The sequence below is a fragment of the Telmatherina bonti genome (genome assembly GCF_933228915.1).
Source record: "Telmatherina bonti genome assembly, chromosome: 18".
NCBI lineage: Eukaryota > Metazoa > Chordata > Actinopteri > Atheriniformes > Telmatherinidae > Telmatherina > Telmatherina bonti.
Genome location: NC_136616.1, coordinates 26318827 through 26339217, shown reverse-complemented (window position 1 = coordinate 26339217; position 20391 = coordinate 26318827). Strand labels below are relative to the sequence as shown.

The window sequence follows — 20391 nt, the reverse complement described above, 5'->3', positions numbered from 1 at the left end:
CTCAGCAAGTCTGTCCACATGCTGGTATCCAGGCACATTCTGGTCATCAACAGCCTGCTAAAATCATTAAGCAGAAAACAGAAAATAGTTTAAAACCTTTTAACAGTTTTAGTTTCAATATACGTCAACATGCAGAATGTAGAAAACAGCAGTGAATAACTGTTACTGACCACAGTTTCTTCAGAGGTGTCCCCAGCCTCAGAGATGCTGGGAGCCAGTGGGGAGGAGGTGCCAGGAGCCAGTGGGGAGGAGGTGCCAGGAGCCAGTGGGGAGGAGGCGCTGGGAGCAAACAGGGAGGAGGTGCCAGGAGCCAGTGGGGAGGAGGCGCTGGGAGTCAGTGGGGAGGAGGCGCTGGGAGCTGCTGTAGAGGAGATGCTGGGAGCAGGCTGAACCTCTATATCCAGCACTGTGGGGTCATCTGTGAGGTCAGAAAAACCCTCATCGTCCTCATCTGCCGCCACATCATGCTCCTCCACCAAGCGGGCAGTCTCCTCTGAGTCCGGGTTCATGTCCTGCAGGGCCTGACCAGTCTGCCGGAACAGATACTGCACTCCTATGAGCTCACCTGAGACACAAAAACATAAATAAAGCAAAATGCAGATTGGAATGAGTAAAAACCAATCAGCTCATCAGAATCATAAAATACATTAAATATAAATATAAATTTCCCCCCTCAGCAACACAGTTTTTCTGTGAGGAGCTGTCAGAGAGATGCAGCTTTGTACTTTTCCTTTGGCAGGTCATTCTGTCATTACCTGTGTAACGTGAGGGTGGACAGAACTCTGGTGCCACCTTTCTGCCAAACAGCTTCTCGTAGTTCTGGTTGACAGAATGCAGCAGATCACCAGAGTAGCAGCACAAAGGAGACTTCTCAGTCGCCATGGCAGCAACGCGCCGGTCCTGGTTCCACCTGTGCAGACCTTCCAGCAGGTAAACCTGGAAATTCAGGCTGTTGGCACTGGTCCCTACAAGTACAATGAAATGCAACATGAAATATCAAAAGCATTTTTGACATAAACATCACATCAAATGAACAAACACGCATATAATAAGATACACATTTTAGTGTCACACACCTGGTATGAAGCGGTTTAGGTGCAGATGAAAAGACTCCAAGGAAGTAGAGCCTCTGGCACACCTAAACACCGGCAGCCGTACACCTCCCTTGGTCAGCTCTCCAGTTTTAATGTAGAGCGCAACACCTGGTGGATCTTGGATGCACTTTACATGCTTCTTCTGGACCCGCCAGATGTGCTCCATCCTCTCCTGATCAAACAGAGGAACGCCAAGGGAGTCGTTGCCACTGGACCCCATAAGTAAAGCAAACAGCTCCTCCAGCAGCTTAACTGTGGTGTCCACTCCTCGTGTCCTCCGTCTGCAGTGGAGAGCCAACTCCTCCCTGGTCAGGTGTCTGTTCACATCTGCAGATGACAGTCCCTGGTTCCGAAGCTGCTGGGCCTTGGCTTCACGCAACAGCGCTAAGTCAGCTGCATCCCACTCAAAAATGCACGCTGAGATGCGTGCCATGTAGAGTGGGTACAGCTGATGGGCATCAGTGGTGCATCCCAGGGCAAGCCGTCGCATAAAATGCCAGATGTCCAGCCGTACCAGAAGCTGAGGCCACCCGCTGAATCTAGCCTCCAGCTTTGTTGTCTCTGCAGCCTCAGCACAGCATCCACAGTCCACGTACAGGACAACAGGGGGATCCACACTGGCCTGCTGGTACCTCCTCACCAGGTCACCAGCCATCCTATCTAAACCAGCTCCCTCCTGAGCAGTCAGGACACTGATTAAAATCTGGCCATACTCATTACCCACAGAGGTGAGCCAGAGAGCTGTCCCTTTGGCTGTCCCAGCCAGCTTCTTTGTGATCTGAAGCACAAAACATGAACAGAGACACACAATAAGATGGAGACATGTAGAAATCCAGCTAGTGGTTTATTGAAGCCTATTTTGCAGAAAATAAGATGATTCAACCTTTTTTGTGGAGTCCATCTTCAGAATGGTGCCAAAGGTTGATGTAATGTGCGCCTTGATGTCCTCCAGCCTGGTCAAGATGTCCTGGCTGTAGACGGACAGAAGCCACCTGCAGCTGGGCACAACATCTGGCTTTGGAGGTTCCGGGAACTTTACAGGCAGCAATCCAGGGCGCTGGAGGAAGCTCATGCACTCCGTGGTGTACCGCGATACACGTTGGAGCCACTCCTCTGTGTGGTTCTCCCTCAGCTGTTTCAGTACCCGGGTTGGGCTGTTGCCAAGGCCCCTCTCCCGCAGAAGCCGAATCACCCTCACGTCACAGGCATACCTTGGTCACAGATAAATATATCAGTAAGAATGTACAGCTTTGACTTGAACATGGAAAAAGAGAAAAAAGACACTACTCACTTTTGAGTCATGATGACCCGAAATTCTGACCTGTGAGCCAAGTCCAGCTGTTGGAGGACAGCCTGGCTCCAGGACACATGAGAGGCTTTACACCTGGCACAAGTCAGCGTCTCAGTGACCATGGTGTACATGCGGTCTATGTCCAGGACCCGCCGTGCCCTCTTGTGCAGCCCTGCTCCTGTCAGCTGATGCCCAGCACAAGAAGGATTGGGGCAGACCACCTTAACCTTCCACAACTTGTAAGGCATCCAAACAAGTAGTGGATGGGCAAAAAAGCGGTCTGGGGAAGGTGCCTGGTGGTAGAGGTGACTCGGCTGAGGTGGGTAGTACCACAGCTTCAGGTTGTCCTGGAGTTCCAGTCTGCCCTTCGCCCCCATCCTAAACAAAGCTTTGGATATCCACCTATGGTCTTCAGGTGGAAAGCCCTCTGCCCACAAACGGGGAAGCTGAGGAGTTGCAGCAGGAAAACAATGTGTAACTATACTTAGTTCTGGTAAAATACACTGCTGCAAAAGTATTCGTGTTTAAAGCACAGTGCTAGAACACTTACTGACACAGGAGCAGCCACTGGTGTCTCAGCTGGTACTGCTGGTGCCTCTGTTTGGGAGCCTACGGCCTGTATGAAGTTTAAGAATCAGATATTAAAATCTACAGGATAAATCTCTAATCCTGTACATTGAATGAAGTCTAGAACTACAGATGCTCGAGCTGAAAATGTAATCACTCACTGATATGGCAGTGCTGACTGGAGAAGCAGGTGTCTCCTGGCGTTCTGTGACCTGTTTCTATAAAACAGAGTCTAAGTCACATGTATTAACAACACACTTTTACACAGTTGACTTTTGAACCCCCTTTACCTGTGTCACTTTCCTGGCCATGGCAAGGTTTGGCTTTGCAGCTGCGCTAAGTGAACCACCATATCTTGGTTTGGTAAACTGAAAGTTAAGAAGCAAAAGACTGTATAAAGACAAGCCATTTGATGAATCTATTGATAGTACATGTAGGAGCAACAACAACTAAATACCATAGACAAATTCAGTGGTGGTCGCTGTTTGTGGCCTTCAGCTCCCTTCATTTGTGTCAGCCCAGCAGACTGGGCAGCACCTGCAGCTGAAGTCTGTGACATCAGGGCACCCTGGACAGCAGGAGCTGGCTGGACAGCAGAAGCTGACTGGACAGCAGGAGCTGGCTGGACAGCAGAAGCTGACTGGACAGCAGGAGCTGGCTGGACAGCAGAAGCTGACTGGACAGCAGAAGCTGACTGGACAGCAGGAGCTGGGTGCTGTTTAATGGCAAAGTAGGTTTAACACTGGTCACTTTGTGATGTCATATTTGTACTATACTACAAAACTACTGTGTTTTTCGCCTACCATCTGGATGTGGAATCCACACACACATTTCCTCACACTACCAAACAGGGACGTCTGCCCATGCTGCATCATTGGACATTTCTCAATCTAAAAAGAACATTTGAAGATTTATCTCCATGTCATTCAGTTGTGTGTGTTGTAGCAGAAACCATTTTGAATTTTTACTTAATCAAATATTTATTAATGTGTGAAAATCCGGTTTATGCTGTTGCATTTAGTACAAATTAAGTATAAAAGTAAACACCTGATAAAGACACACATACCCTCTGATACAGCCCGTACCACTTCTTCTGTCTGGGTGCTGGCCTGTTGCCCTCACCTGGAGGCCATGATCCTGTGGAGGCGAAGCTCTTGAGGCGTGCCATCCAGACAGTGTCGGGCATTGCTTTGTGGGACTTCGATGCCTTTGGTTGAAGATGATTTAAAAGTAAATGGTAACAACATAAGAGCTTATCAAGCCTATACAAAAACTAAAAGAATAAAAACCCATAATGATTATGATGAGACACTGTCCTCAATGACTAGACCTAACGTCTGGTAATGATTAGGTAAAATACTCCAAAATATGTCCAACCACTCAATCACCTCAAGCCTGGTTAATAATATCTGGGACTTGTTATTAGTAAATATGATTTAAAAAAAAAAAAGCTCTGTCAGACAGGCCAGTTGTCAATCAGCAGCTCCTATATGGAGGATTGTGGATATATTATTACTACTGGCTTTAATATGGTCTTTAGTTTGTTATCTTGTATGACCTTCAGCTTCCTGTTTGGTCCCAGTACTGATATATTCTATATGTTGAGAAATTTTGATGGGTTTGTTAAAGTACTTCATAGACAAAAGTTAGCTTGGCATGGTTATCCAACAGGACTAACATACTGACCCGAATACAGGACAGTACTGATTATAAAATGACCCCTATTTTCCCACTTTTTTTTTAACGCGGTAGTTTATGCCGACGACCATATATGATGATGGTTAATCCCCATGACGTGATTTTTATTTTAAATGTCTTAAGAAGCCGAGGGCGAGAATGAATAGGACATGACTGAAAACAAAGCCACGTCTAACATAACCTCGGTGTAATAAGCACGTAAATAATATTTTATAGACCAAAGTTATCTTAGCTTTAATAGCTAACAACTTGGTTAATCCCACATATGAAACGTTTTTCATCGACTCGCTCGGGAAATGGGAATGGGAAAAAAAAGACACGACTGTGAAACCAATGTCGAGTAACATCGGCGTAAAACCGGGAAATTTTTATTTTTACACATCGATGTACATCATACAGCATTTTCATGAATGAGCCGATACTTACCATGTCGCTAAATAGACCGCTTTCACTCGTAAATTTTTGTTCACTCCGACTGTTCCCAAGAACTTCCAATTTACATACGGATTTAACCTTCGACCTCCCGTAACCTTTACCTTCATTAAACATTTTACATTGCGATACGTAACTTTCACGACGTCATTGGCCGTCAGCTTTCAACATTTCTCCAACGTGATTGGTCGGCAACTTCAACATTTTCAACATTTCTTGAACGTGATTGGCTAGAATCTTCAACATTTTCAACATTTCTTGAACGTGATTGGCCGGCAACTTCAACATTTTCAACATTTCCCCCGGACCATTCTTCGGCAGCTGGCGCTCTAAGGCTCCAGTCTCTTCGGGGGCGTGGGTTCGAATCCCACCGCTGCCAGCATTGTTTTTGTTTTACACTTATACACAATTAATTACACAAATTTACTCAACATGGTGGTAAATTCATGCACATTGTAATTTAAATGTAAATGTATGATAGCAGCTTTTTTATTTTTATTTTTATTTTATTTTTTTTAAGTAAAATAACTATGCTTCTTTATTGAAAAAAAAAACCTCAGTTTTTAAAAGAACAGATAGATAGATAGATAGATAGATAGATAGATAGATAGCAATGCCAGACCGCTTTCCAAGAAGTAACACGAACTCTGTTGGCAAAGTAAAAACAAATACATCCATAAAAAGTTAATTCAAACATACAACAAATGGGCAATATCTATGAAAAGGACATAAGTTAACGAGCAAAACACTTCCCCAGCAATAGCAAAATTCACTTTCTGCAAGTTTCTATCAGTGTCTCAAAAGTCCGAGTCGAGGAGAAATACGTGAATGCAGCATAATTGGACGCAACGGAGAGGAGGAAAGAAAGGGGGCAAGGAAGGAGCTGTGATGATTTCAGCCTCTAGGTCTTGGCGCGAATCCGACTTGCACTGAAATAAAAGCTCTACATAGATAATTAATCAAATTTGCGACTAGCTACTGCTCCTCTCGCAGCCGCTTTGTTTGTTTTGAATCCGGTTAGCCTCTTTAGCACACCATCTATCACTGTCACATTAATCTGGCCCCTTTCGCTCCGTCAGTAGTCACGATACTAATAATAAGCACCGGGACAATAGAGGTGCGTTTCTCCGAGGCGACCGATAACACACAGCTTCAAAATGGGGGTGAGTTACGTGCTTTTTGCTTTACGTATACGACGTGATACAATCAAAGCTGGATGTTTTGGACTTTGTACTGTAAATACCTGCTGATGATGATAGAAAAAAAGAAAGGAGGAGATGGATGGATGTAGCTAATAGGTGTTGGGTTGGCTGTTTAGCTGCCTCAGCCTAGTTAGCATTGTATAGTTAGCACGAATAGCTTTACGAGACATTCTCAGAATTATTTCCGCATCGTCCTTGGAGCTAAACACACCAAACTCTTGTGTTTGTTGTGACATTGTTAGCCAGGCTGAAAATAAATGTCACATTAGCAAATGGCGAGGGAATTGCTAGCTATTACTGCTAATCACTTGTATGTGACTGAGTGCATCTTTTCCAAGCAGGCCCGACTGTGTGATGTCTTTTCCCACCTGGTATTGATAAATGCAGGCCTGTAGGAAGTTAATTGCCTCTCTACAGCTACTAGGCCTGCACTTAATACTTGTATAGCTGAATACAAACTTATAGCAGTCGATGTAAGCAGATACGAGTCATCCACTTTCACTGAAGTCTTAATAAACCCATCCACGTGTTTTCCACAGTCCCAGCTCAGTCTGCAGCTTTTCTGTGCCTGGTACTGAGTTAATACTCGCAGCTAAAGTTGGCAACTCGCTGCATTCCTCTTCATAATGGCTACCTCGACTGTTCAGGCCAGGAATGAAGGAATTCACTTAATTCCTTCTTGTTTGTCCATGAAGCGGCAATGCACCAGTTTGCCTTTTCATTAACATCACCATCACATACGACATGTTTTAATAGCACCATAAAATGGATGCTAATGATAATTGACTGAGAGAAGCAACCAAAATTTACCATTTATTCCAGTCTCATTTCTCTGTTGCAGGGCAAAATCTAATAAGACATTTGCGTGAGTTATTGGCGCACCATTGCTGATGATTTAATAACCCTGATTGGAGAATTGCTGTCAATAAAACAATCTCACACAGGAAGCTTTTTGCTTTTTGCAACATCAGCTACACTACATAACATAATTCCTTTGGTTGAAGACAAAATCTGCTGAGATTTTATATTTTAAATGGAGCTGTAATCTTGCAGCATTTTGTTTTAAGAATGAGCATGCTTATTACAGTATAATATGATGTTCTTGCAAGTCTAACAACTGCAATTTGATCTACATGATTGAACTTAATTTGTTTTGTCTGGCTTTGATGTAAGTGCTTGTTCTCAGGTTTGAAGTTTTTATTTATATTTATCTAATGTGCTCTGTGTATTTGTGAAGAAAACAAGGCTGCAAATGAGATCTGCAGGCAGCACCACTAATGGGTTTTGTTATCTATTATAAGGGGGCTTTCAGTACTTAAAGTAATAAATAAAAAAAAAAGAAAAAGAAAAGCTTAAAAAACCTTTGTGTTTAGCTTTTTGAATGTCACTAGTACCATTTAGTGCATAAATTGTGTAACCAAAAGGCAGACATTCCTGCTTTAATCGCTACAGTGCACATTTGACATGTTTTGTGTGATAACCAAATGCACAGTGGTTCTTTGGCAACATCTTGATCCTGTATCAATTAATCTTGGATGTATCTAGGATTTTTGCATTAATCCAACCATGCTTCATGTTGATGAATAATCTGACAAGTTGGCTCGTCTCATACTGAAATGTTAGTTTTCCTTCTCATGTTATCAGTAGATATTTTGCTCACTTTGAGTTGAATCTACTAACAGTCATTATGAAGAGACACAATTTGATTCAGCTGATCATATGAAACCAAGAAGGGAAGCGATTAAGTTTATTTTGACCTTTTTATTTAAAATAGATTATGCCATAATTTTTCCTTCTGATTCAACAATGATGCATTCATCCAGTCATTTTCCTCCACTGTGACTCTCCTTTTCAACATGCTTTATTGCTCATTTCCTCCTTATGTCCCGTGTTTTTAGAGGAAATCCAACAAAGCAAAGGAGAAGAAAGCCCGGCGTCTGGAGGAGAGAGCAGCTATGGACGCTGTATGTGCAAAGGTTGATGCGGCCAATAAGGTAACTTTGTTGCAGGTTAACCAGTGAGGCTGCTGGCATCAACATGGGAGGGTGTTCAATGGTTGTTGACTGCAAAAATCATTTAAAAAAAAAAAAAATTCAACAGAGGCATTAATGACTTGGCCCTTTTTTTCCCCTGCAAATTGTCTTGGATTTCATTAAACACAGCATTTAAAGTTGCAATAATGATCACCATTCATATGAAGAAACACTAATGATACCCGTCTAACTCTGCACACATAATTGATATGCACATGACAGTGGAGCTAAATACAGCACCATATGTTTCTTTATGCATTATTAATCAGCATCATTACATCCAACTCCTTCAGCTGAATGCCGTGCGCCTGCATCCTGTAGGTGGGTTAGTGTTTGAGTAAACTGTAGTGAAGTGTTTGGGGGGGTTGCATAGTGAACTCAGTCACTGACCTGCAGTTGTTTCCTCAACGGTAAAAACAAGCCAGCCTGGGTTCATTACTCCTTATTCACTCCTTATGCTTTGTATTGACAGCTGTTGTCTCTCCATCTCCTCTTCACTGCTGTTTTGCCAACAGACTGTATGAAATTGCCCCAGAGTGTAGCAGATATTTATCTGTTTGCGAACAGTAACAAATGCTGACTTGGTCGATTGTTTTAAACAAACAAGTGGCCCATTCATCATTTAATCTTGATCATCTCACGGGCCTTTAAATAAAAGGAAGGTGTGGCTTTAACCAGCGCTTTAATCAGAAAAAATGTCTGCTTTTTCAAATCATCTAAATAAGCTGTGTTTCCATTGTTTGTGTTTTTTTCTCTTTTCATTTAAAAGATTTATATGCTCACTTGAGATCATTTTTACCTGTGTGAAAAAACACAAAATGCAGAAGGGAGCAAGGAAACTGCTTTAGTATATTTTTAAACTAGCATAAATGCTATAATATTTCTGATATTTCCCAAAATGAAGGCATCTCCTTCCAGTCACTGGATTGCTTCAAATGTATATTTGCTCAACAAGTGAATGGAAACCCTGCCATTGATGAGGGCAGTGGATACACTGGACCCAGTTTACACCATGATGCTGAGACAGTTGCTACGTTTACACGGGAGTTTTAATTCCTGTTTAATTCCAAATAAAAGTTCATTTCACTTTAAACTGATGAAAAATGACCACGTAAACACTTAATTCCTAATGCTGATTTCTATTTGGAATTAAACTTAATTCAGATGTAAGTGGCTATTTTATTTGCATTTTAATTCCAAACTATTTAATTCCTCTGTCATGTAAACCTTGATACCACTCTAAGTTAATTCCGGTCGTTCTGAGCATGCTCGTTACCTTGTCCTGTCCCGATGACGCGCGTTGTTTTACCTCCTGTGTTCGGTGGTCTATCTTTCGTCTCCTTCTCAGTTGCTGCAAAAAGTGAAGTAGTATGCTAATGTTGAGCTGGTACTTCAAAATTGTAATACAAATATCAGTGAAAGTGGCACTTATTATGTAGTTTTTACAAGTTACGACTGAAAAGACGAGAAGCGGGGAGCCACCTTGGTTTATTTCCGGTATACGTCATACGTCACGTGCGCCCTCTGTTCAATCAGAACCCTTCCTAACCCGCCGCTCTGAAGAGGAATTAAGTGAGGACGTGTTTCATGTAAACGTTCATTCAGAATTGTTATTTTTAATGTAAACTCGTAGGAGAATGTTAATTCCTAATTATTCGGAATTAAAAAAACATCATGTAACTAGCCAATAAAACACTAAAGTTTTTATTCTGGCCTCTCGTTTACATGGTTGTAGATTAGCGTGGATAATTTGACAACAGCCCCCAGAATGAAATATTCTCATAAATCAACGTGAGTCCCGTCAGTGTAAACATACTGCAATCTTAGGACGACGATGACACATTTCATGTCAATCATGCACTTGCCTATTCAGACCCTGCTTAACCCGACACCAACAATGGTCGATCTCTTTGCCATGCTTGTGCTGCCGCATCTTTTTAATTTATTTGGTCTTTTAAAGCAAAACCTGTTTGTGTAAGATTATTCACACCATCACTGAAGAAGTGCCTTTAACTAGTGGTTGTCATGCAAAACTTGTGATATGTTGTTTTCTGCTCTTATGAAGAATCAGCGCACACCTGTGTGTGTTGTTTTTAAAGTTTCACAGCCTACAAGAGGCCTGGCATGCACGCTACATAGCCTCTGGTCATATTTTGTTTTCCACAGTGACAGTTTTCATTCTATTGTTTTATACATGCATTTTTTCTGATCAACAAAGGAAAAAGTTTTACAATTTGCATAGAAACACGGTGTAAACAGTTCACAGTGACCGTCAAGGACAAAGCATTTTGTTATTATATTTCAGTTTAATCATCATACCATTCAATCACCAATTTTTTCCCTCTTAAAGGGAACATTATCCTGATTTTTATTCACTAGTGAAGACAAATCAGGAGTTATCCGATGAAACACTGCTGCAAAGAAATGTAAATGAGATATTTTTATAGCAGGGAATTTGAAGTGTTATTTTGTACACAAAGATGTAGCTGTTGTCATCCTGCAAGAGACCCTTCTGATTGGGATTGATGTAATTCCCCCAAATAATAGCTCAAAGGTTCATATTTATATAAACCATCAGCTCTTTGTTTATTCACAACATCAAGGAAAATGTCACTGTGAACAGACTTATGAATTATTAATTCAGCTTTTAAGCTTTGTCTACAGCATTTTCAGCGAGGTGGGGTGATTGAGTTTCTTTTGATCATTTCAGCTTTAGAAAGTTTGATTTTGTTCCTCTTTCTCGCAGCTTGATGACCCTCTGGCCGCCTTCCCAGCCTTCAAAAAGTACGACAGAAATGGGTATGTGCTTTTTTTTCCTACACTTTGTCCAATGATTTATTCAGCTTTCTCTCTTTGTTTGTCTCCCACTTTAACAGTTTGGGATTTGAGAAGATGTTCTTTTGACCTTGTTACCTTGTCGTCCTGTCCAGGCTGAACCTGCAGATTGAGTGTAAGAGAGTGACCTCCCTCAACCCACTGTCTGTGGAGTGGGCTTTCGAACTCACCAGAGCCAACATGCAGACGCTGTGAGTTCCCATGTCTTGTTGTGTTAGTTAGTAAGTAGGATTTTTATGTGTTTTGAGTGGATGCTGACAGATGTAAGACTAGAATTTATCGTATCACACTTTGCCAGAATTTCACTCCAATTTAACAAATAGCTCCTGGTCAGTCGAAAATGAATTTACTTTAATTTAGAAAGACGTTCTTTCTAAAAAGCATGTGAATTAGGCGAAATGTGAGGTTAGTATTACCACGCCAAGTCACGTTGGGTCCCATATCCTCTCTGCTGTACAATAGATATGAACAGAGCGAGTGGGGGTGGAAGGAGAGAGAAAAGAGGGAGGAGATGAACGACGAGAGGGCATGGTACCTGCTGGCCCGCGACGCAGACTCCGCCCCAGTGGCTTTCTCTCACTTTCGATTTGATGTGGAGTGTGGAGAAGAAGTTTTATATTGGTAAGGTACTCGTTTGTGTGTTTAAGGCTTTTCTTGAAAACTAAAAAGTGTTTTTATGTAATTTGGACACTTTGTTTTTTTTACTCTGCAGCTATGAGGTGCAGTTAGAAAGCAAAGTACGGAGGAAAGGGCTCGGCAAGTTCCTCATCCAGATTCTCCAGCTCATCGCTAACAGGTAAAACTGCAACTCCTACTTGAGTGATTTATTTATTCACAACACCAATTCCACACAAACTGGGATGTTGTATAAAATGTAGATAAATAATTTACAAATATTTTATTCCCAGTAAAACAACAAGACATATCGGATGTTGAAACTGGGACATTTTCCCATTTTTTTGTTTCATTGTGGATCATCCCCTCTTCTATTAACAATGGTCTGTAAACTTTGTCGATTTGTTCTTTTCATGATGTTTCTGTTGGTAAAAGGCTGGAACTGCGTGCAGACCAGACCTGTCTGCATCATCACAATGCAGTATGTGTCGTCTTGATGAAATCCACCTTACCTGAAAGAGATGTTGTCTGGATGGGAGCAAATATTGCTGTTTAAATGTTGTCATATGTCGCCACCTTCATACTTTATTGCATCTTTTACATTGTCATGATGAAGTCAATTCATCCACTAGTATAGCTGATTTGCAACCAGCAAAAGGAACAAACCAGAGAGGAAGAGGTATAGAAAGAAGAAGAATAAGACAACAAGGGCAACAATTACAGAGATGGAGCGTTGCTATATGGTGGAAGCGTTAGAGGAATTGCTGTCGGAGTGTTTTGTGCAGTTTCTAACAATTTTACAGTAGTGCATAGCCTGAAAATGACATAAGAATGCAGAAGGGAGCTCTGTACACAGCACTGCCTCCATGCTTTCAAATGGTACAGCTCGGCTTGCTCTGCTACGTCAAGCCATGGATCTGCAAGGCCCCTGAAAACGGACCAAAATGCAGAAGCAATACAGGGGGACTGGACAAAAGTGCTCGTCCATCTGTGTATCCGTCTCCTGCATCAAGCTTGAAATAGTCTTTATGCAACCTCGTAACGTCAAATCAGTCCACCGATAAACCAGATGGTCCCTCTTCTCCTTAATCTGCAGGGCATGATGTCCACAGTTTCTAAAGAAAAATACATTTTTGATTAATCTGATGACATAACATTTTATTATTTCTTTATGCCTCAGACTGTTTAAGGGATTTCAACCCAGAGAAGGTGGTGGCAATTATGGATTCTGTTCACATTTGGTGTCTACATGTGTGGATTAGATGATGAATTGTGTTCAGCCCCTTCAGCAGTTTCTAGTAGAGTCATGTCTGTTTTTAATGCGATGCCACCGGATGGCCTGAAGAACATGAACTTATTGTTTAAGCTATTTGACTTGTCCCATGCACACAGAGATTCCTTCTGATTATTTTTTAAGACAATTTACATGATCGTGTCTTTAATGTCTTCAGGAGTTTATGTCTGGTAGCATTTTTATGTCAATTCTTTTGCAATGTGGGTTTTTTTTTTTGTTTTTTTTTTGTGATTTTTTTTTTTTTTTTTAAACAAGAATAAAGTAAAAAGAACAACAACACATAAAAAGAACTTCAACATATGCATAGAAAGAAAATACATGAGTCAATTAATGAATGAATGAATTAAAACATAATAAACTAGTCATGTTACTGTTGCTAGTTAACCTGGTTAGTTGCCAAATTCTCCTCCAGTTCTTTTTATTTCTGCTAGAAACCTTTCCAGCTTTTTGCTGCCCCCGTTCCAACTTTTTTTCAGATGTTTTGCTGCCATTAAACTAGAAATGAGCTGCTATTTTTCATATAATTGTAAAATGTCTGTTTCCGCGTTTCATTTCTTTTCTGTTGAGAATTAAAGCTGGGTTTTTACATTTTTTGCAGCATCACAACTTTTTTCCCCCTGAAATTGAGGTAAAAAAAAACATCTGCCTGCGTCACGATGTCGCACTAATTTAGAAGTTTTATGAAACAGATAGCTGTGTGAAAGCTTCAAAGGGAGGATGGGGAGTGTTGTTGAACTGCAAGGCTCCCACAAGTCAATGCTGTCGGTAAAGTTATTTTTATTGTGAGCAAAGTGGGTTTACAGTTTTTTTTCTCAGACTAGTTCAAAGCTAAAAGTACTGATAGTTTAAAAGCATCATTTAGCATATTTTGCACTCAGACCAACTCTTTGTCACATATCTCTTTATGTAAACAAAGCTTTTAAATCTTCCTCAAAACACATTAAATCTGAAACAGTCCTCTCTAAATCTGTACTACGGTTAATGTCTATGTGCTTCAGCATTTTGTAGAAACTTTAGCTAACTTCTTCCTCACGGTCATGTTGAAAACCAAAGCTGACAGTATGTGTGTGTGTGTGTGTGTGTTGTTGGCTAAAATGCTTGCTGCATATGCAACATGGCGGTGACACCAAAATGCTGAAATACATTTTAATCTAGGTGTGAAAACCCCAAGTTGCCACTTGCAAACTGGCTTTTTCAGGAAACGTGTTCACACTAGTCATGTGAAACTAATGTTCATTTGTTTAAATGGCTTTTTTTTCTTCTCTCTCTCTGTCCAGTACACAGATGAAAAAAGTGATGTTGACAGTCTTCAAACACAACCACGGGGCTTACCAGTTCTTCAGAGAAGCTTTACAGTGAGTGCACTAGATGGAGAGTTAAACCCCACAGGCAAAAATGTCCTTTTTCTGAATATAATACAGTCTTTGAGCATGGGCTTTGAGTGACTGTAATTTAAGATGGGGAAGAAAAGAATCTTTATTTTCCAATTAATTCATTTCCTATGTAGTTTTTTGTTTTGAAAAGAAGTACAGCCAGCGGAGGCAGTGTCTAATCTGTATCTATACAGGCCTAGTAAACTGGTTTTAAAGCACCATTAAAACTTTTCTGGTCCAGATAGTCTAACTTTATCAGGACCAGACAAAAGCTTTGGTAACCCACTCTTTAAAAAGAATAAAATAAAGATCAGAGCAGAATCTTTGCATGTAAGACCTGAAGGTTAAATAAAAGTAGATGGAGTTTGTTCCTGATGTTGATGAAATTCTTTTAAGGCAGAAAACTCTGATCACATTCATCTGAAGCTTAATCCCCTTCCTGTTTCAGGTTCGAGATTGATGAGACCTCACCAAGCATGTCCGGTTGCTGCGGCGACGATTGCTCTTATGAGATCCTGAGTAGGCGGACCAAACACGGCGAGGCCTCGGCGGGGCACACCCACGGCGGCGGGCACTGCGGCGGCTGCTGCCACTGACCGGCTGCAGTTACAGCTTACGATTGGTTAAAAGCCAGCAACTTTCATGGCTGTGTGTGAAAGCTCGAGCCGTTTTTGAGTTGAAAAGGCTTCAGAGCGCCGTTTAAAATGAAACGCTGGAGGAATACCTTGTTACAGATAGCGATGTGGCATTCTGGATTACGATTCTGTTCGTGGTTTTGTTTTGTGTGTACAGTTTGAGCTTTCACACACTGCTATATTCTTTTCCAACTTTCTTAATTATTGCCATCCTCTCTCATTTTTTCATTCCCATTAACGAGTTAGTAATTCCCAGTCAAGAAAAAACTACAGCCGATATGAGATGCTACACTGTATTGAATCATTATGCTTCTTGAACTGCGATTCAGAAGCTGAAGCTGAGTTGCTGGGTCTGGGTACGTAGATTTTTCTGCAGCAGCAGATTATTTGTGATGTAAAGATCATGTCTTAACTCAAGGCTAATTAAGCAGTGAAAATGGGAACTTTAGAGTTGGTTTATTTCTCTAAAATGACTTGTAAGTTCATGAAGACCGCCTTCCTTGTTTCACTAAAACAGCAGAGCTGTTGGATTAGGCTTCATTTTTACTCCTCAAACACGATACGAAGACCTGTTGCACCATTGAAGCTCAAATTTTACGCATATCTGACTTGTAAGTTATGTAGACAAGAAACATTGCAGCTAAAAGCAGCTTCATTGTTTTCAGCCGTAATGCCCAGTGATAATAATGTTACAGTTTCAGTACATCTGCATCGCTGTCCAGCTTCTCTATTCAGGTCACACCCAAACATTTCGATGTCCCTCTTGCTTTTAAAGTTTATTGATCTTAAGATATGTTCTCCAATGTTGCCTTTTTTCTTTGTTTATTCAAGTGAATATTTATCCCATCTAATCAGTCTTGTGCTTTAAATCTACATCCAGTCCAGAAAATAGTCCCACTATGATTTTTGTCCTCATTCAGATGTTCAGTTGCATTAAATCCCGACCTTATTTTACAGTTTTACTTTTAGAGATGCAACTAAAATGGCTTCCTGCTTCTTTAATATGTTTAGAATCATGGAAGTGCATTATTTGATCTTTTTCCTCCTTTTGTCAGCTTCTGTTGTTTTTATGGTTTAAGACACAAATCGTACACTCATTAAACAGATGAGTTTCTCATGCTTCAGCCCTGTAACACTGCATTCATCTCTGCTTTCTGCTGGTATTTGCACCTGAAGGTGCTTTTGTGTGATCAGAGCAGACCCCTTGTAAAGTTACATTAGTCCTGCTTGTCCTTTTTACCCCTCATATCAAAATGCATTGATGATAAGTCGATGTTGATACTACTTTTAGCTTTAGCATTTAAAAAAAAAAAAGCATCCTCCGTCTCTTGTGCATTTTGTTAACTTGAGAAAATCATATTGATTTGCCACAGAGGACGATTGATAGCGGTCACACGATGCAGGAGTGGAAGGAAGTTCTTTTTACAGCTCATGTTTCTCTTTAGTCATCATTCGTGTTCCCAGTCCAGCATCGTGAGCTTAAACAACAAAATGTGAAAAGAAACCGGTCTAAATCAGGATTACGCAACTGGTGTTTCTGTACTTGAACTGCACTGTGTGACGCAGTGTTTAAAAACTTTGTGGGTTAATCGCATTACTTGAATATTTCATACAGATCTAATAAATCAACCAAAATTTGTCAACAAGGGGAGCTGCATGACATTTAAAGTTAATGAGGATGTGATCTAAAGTCTGGGCTGAAAGTTACTCTGCACATCTGCGGCTTATTCACTTAGAATTGTTCCTGCTTAATCTAATCTTGTTCAATTGTAAGATTATAGACGTAGTCATTAGAGGATGTTGGAAGGCTGTTGCAGCTACTGTTGACCATTATAATCCCCCAATCTGTTTACAAGACCTTCAGGCTATTTTTGGATCATTTTGGGCGCTTGTTAAGTTGGATACCCTGTCTTGGATTCAGCATGATGGTCATTATTTCTAGAAGTATCTTCAACTTATTTAGATTTAATATTTAGAGGAGGGGAAACGGGGGGGTTTAAAGATTTTTCAAACTGGTGCGTTTTTGCGTTGCTTTTAACCTGCCAAGGCAGAAGTTTTATACAGTTTTAGTACCTGGATAAATATTTTGAAACTGGAAACTGAAATGTGAAACAGATTGTCTGAAATTTCCCCAAAGAACAAAAATATTAATTAAAAAAAAAAAAAAAAGAAGCTCTTTTGGCTACCAAGAGAAAGTCGTAGGGTGACGCTACCGTGTTTCTTCTGGACAGAAGATGAAACAGTTTTTATCACTTGGGAGTCCAATCTTCATCTTTCCTGCTTGAGTTCTGATCAGGATGAGCAAAAACTGTTAACATTTGGCTTGTTTTGGGACTAGACTACCTTGTTATTCGTACAGTAACTAATTTTTTTGTACTGCATAGGTTACAGTGAAAAGAGGTTGTTGTACATAGTGGTAGTAGAGCAATCGACTGACAGTCTCTCTCAGGTTAATCAAACGTAATCAAACCTCATCTGTCTCGAACCGCCACCTTGTCAGCCCTGCTGTTGGCTGGATTGGACTGTTCCACAGCTCTGATCTGGAGTCAGCTTTTGTTTCTCACGCCGTCATTTGTAAAGACTCTTGTACACACAGCGATGTTAATAACATAGTATCTGTAGGTGATCGTAGTTTTATCTTTGGTTCTGTCAAAGCTATGAGTTTGCATGAAAGTAAATGTGACCCTTGGTCAGTGCTCAGTGGTCCATTCAATCCAGGCAGGTGGGAAGTTTTTAAAGAAAACAAAAGAAATAAGCTCACTGTTATTTAAAATGATTTTGTGAAAATATCATTTGAAAATGTGACTTGAACCGAATGAGTTTACTATAAAGTCAGAGTGATTTTTTTTTTTTTTTTTTTTTTTTTTTTCCCCTCTTAAACTGTTAATTACCCTCTAAACATTTCACATCCTTCTCTTGGTCTTTTCTCTGTATATAAATATATATAAGTATATATAAGCTGTTGTGATTCCATCCTCTTTTCTTGGCCTTTTGCAGGTAAGCACTTTTTTAAACATGATGTTGAATTAAGAAAAACTCCATGTTTGAGAGTGAGTGTTAGTCCTGTTCATAAATGACGACGAAAGGGAAAGTCATTCTGCCTTGTCAGTGTTTTATTTGTATGTTGCAAATAAAGGAAAGTTGTTTGACTTTACAAAAGATGCTTGTCAATTTTGTTAACGATTGATTTGTGGCTAATTTATAGGGTAAATATAGGGTGAATGAAAATAAAACCACTTAAACAATTAAATCTATCCAATAAATTCATTGACAATGTGATGAAAATTTTTAGTCTAAATGTATGAAATGAATGAATGAAAAATACTTTATTAATCCCCAAAGAGAAATTCAGTATTGTAGTGTATAATTAACTTAAGGAGGTCTTGTTCTGGAGGCTGATGGCTGCTGGCAGGAATGATCTTCTGTATCTTTCAGTCTTGCATCAGACCTGAAGAAGCCTCTCACTGAACACACTTTGTTTTTCATCACTATGTTGTGGAGAGGGTGTGAAGAATCCTCCATCAGCTTCATCAGCTTGTGCAGCGTTCTTTGGACAATTAGCTCCAGCGGCTCCAGAGTTACTCCAAGCACAGAACCAGTTTTCTTGATCAGTTTGTTGATTCTCTTCAAGTCTCTGGTTCTGATGCTACTACCCCAGCAGATACTGCAAATCTGACTGCACTATCCACAACAGACTTTTAAAAGATATGCAACATCTTGGTGCAGACATATACAATACAATTCATCTTGTATTTAGTTCAAAGGTGTGCAGTTCTTTGCCACTAATTTACATGATGAAAAATACTTTAATTAATTGACTTGAATATATTCATTAGAGTATGTTATGGGTTATATAAAGAGATAAAATAATCGGCATACGATTAATATATTTAAAAGATTATGCTATGTTTAAAAGCTACCACTTACATAGGAGATTACACTTTTTATATAACTTAGAATATTAAAAATGTATCTTTATTATTGTTATTAGTACTTTTCTTGGCAAGCTTTGAAGATATTCTTTTTCAAACATATTTTAATTATTTTTTTCTTTTTTTCTTTCTTTTTTTTTTTTTTTTTAAATAACTTTAAATAATTTTTGCGTGAAAATTAGTCTAAACTCCATCTTCCCCCGGAACTCGGGGGTAAATGTACCGAGGGGGAGCTGATATTGTGTTGCACTGAAACCGGAAGTTGCTGGTATATTTTCTGCAGAAATGTCCTAGCTGAGCTGATTGAATGGGTGTTGTGATGCTCTGAGGTGCCTTTGCTCTAATTTATCGGCGATGACATGAAGCTTTAGGTTGATCGCTTTACACTTTTACTTCTGCCACTCCGCCATTTCCCGCAGCTGGTGAGTGCGGACAAAATCAAAGCACGTAGCTCATCTTACTTTAGATTTTCATCTAGTTATTTATAATATTCGACCTTCTCACGTGCACAAAACCAAGTCTCATCTTCTAATGGTTAGCTTTTCATGCCTCTTAAAACGAGTTTTTCTCTTTTAGAGCTGCTGGCTTGCTTAATATATCTGGTCCATTTTTTCCAAATATAAATTTAATTTGAACTTATTTTATCTGTCTTAATCGTTTTCAGTACCTTAGTAATAATAGTACCAACAACACAGAAGAGTTGTATAGTGGGGGGAAAAGACTTGAGGAAATAAAAATTGATGTGTCACAATTTTTTGCCCTCTAGCTGGTCAGGTCACCATGGCAACGAGGATGAAGCTGAAGCTGAAGACTGTGTTTGTGCTCTACTTCATGGTCTCCCTGATGGGCCTCATGTATGCACTGATGCAGCTCGGTAAGTTGTCACTATACAGATTTGAGCCATCAAATGAATAACTAGGCAGTGCTTTTAAAGTACATCTAATTATTTCTCTGCTTTTCCGTTTCTCGCTGAGTTTGGACCATGTAAAAATATTCTGATCATAAAAATGGAATACGTTCTTGTAATAATTTAAGTGAGTGAAAATGAATCAAATTGTTAATAAAGCTCTGGAGATCAGATTAAAGCATACAGTCTATAAATACTTGTATGGAAGTAGAGGAATTTCTCTTAGTACCTTGAACTGTCTCACACAGGCCAACGCTGTGACTGCACAGAGCACATTATGTCTAAAGACCGTACCATATCTCATCTTCGAGAGGAGCTGCACCATCTTCAGGATCAGCTGAAGAAGTATGATTCTACAAAACAACCCAAAAAGCAGCCACCCAAGCCTTCCCTGCCCACAATCTATGTAATTACTCCTACATATGCAAGGTAGGGTTTCCCCTTCATCTCTGCTCTCCTCTGTCATTTCAAGTCATAATTAGG

At 40.2% G+C, this 20391-nt stretch overlaps 2 protein-coding genes across 3 annotated transcripts in view; both read left to right on the top strand.

Annotated features, from left to right (window-relative positions):
* The first annotated feature begins 6023 nt into the window (after positions 1 to 6023).
* naa40 (N-alpha-acetyltransferase 40, NatD catalytic subunit) lies at positions 6024 to 18036 on the top strand. 2 transcript variants are annotated; one of them, XM_079257730.1, is made up of 9 exons: positions 6024 to 6245; positions 7126 to 7149; positions 8183 to 8278; positions 11064 to 11116; positions 11248 to 11343; positions 11615 to 11773; positions 11865 to 11948; positions 14339 to 14416; positions 14883 to 18036. In XM_079257730.1, the coding sequence occupies exons 3-9, from the start codon at positions 8240 to 8242 to the stop codon at positions 15028 to 15030; spliced, it is 657 nt and encodes a 218-aa protein (XP_079113856.1). In that variant the 5' UTR covers positions 6024 to 6245; positions 7126 to 7149; positions 8183 to 8239; the 3' UTR covers positions 15031 to 18036. The 2 variants fall into 2 exon arrangements, with proteins under 2 accessions (XP_079113856.1, XP_079113855.1); XM_079257729.1 differs by lacking the exon at positions 7126 to 7149.
* Positions 18037 to 19318: 1282 nt separating this feature from the next.
* Positions 19319 to 20391, top strand: part of b3gat3 (beta-1,3-glucuronyltransferase 3 (glucuronosyltransferase I)) — a 4550-nt gene continuing 3477 nt past the window's right edge. Inside the window, exons 1-3 of the mRNA XM_079258231.1 lie at positions 19319 to 19423; positions 19768 to 19875; positions 20157 to 20337. Of these exons, the coding sequence (XP_079114357.1) occupies positions 19782 to 19875; positions 20157 to 20337 (275 nt within the window). The 5' untranslated portion in view covers positions 19319 to 19423; positions 19768 to 19781. The remainder of the gene's footprint in view (positions 19424 to 19767; positions 19876 to 20156; positions 20338 to 20391) is intronic.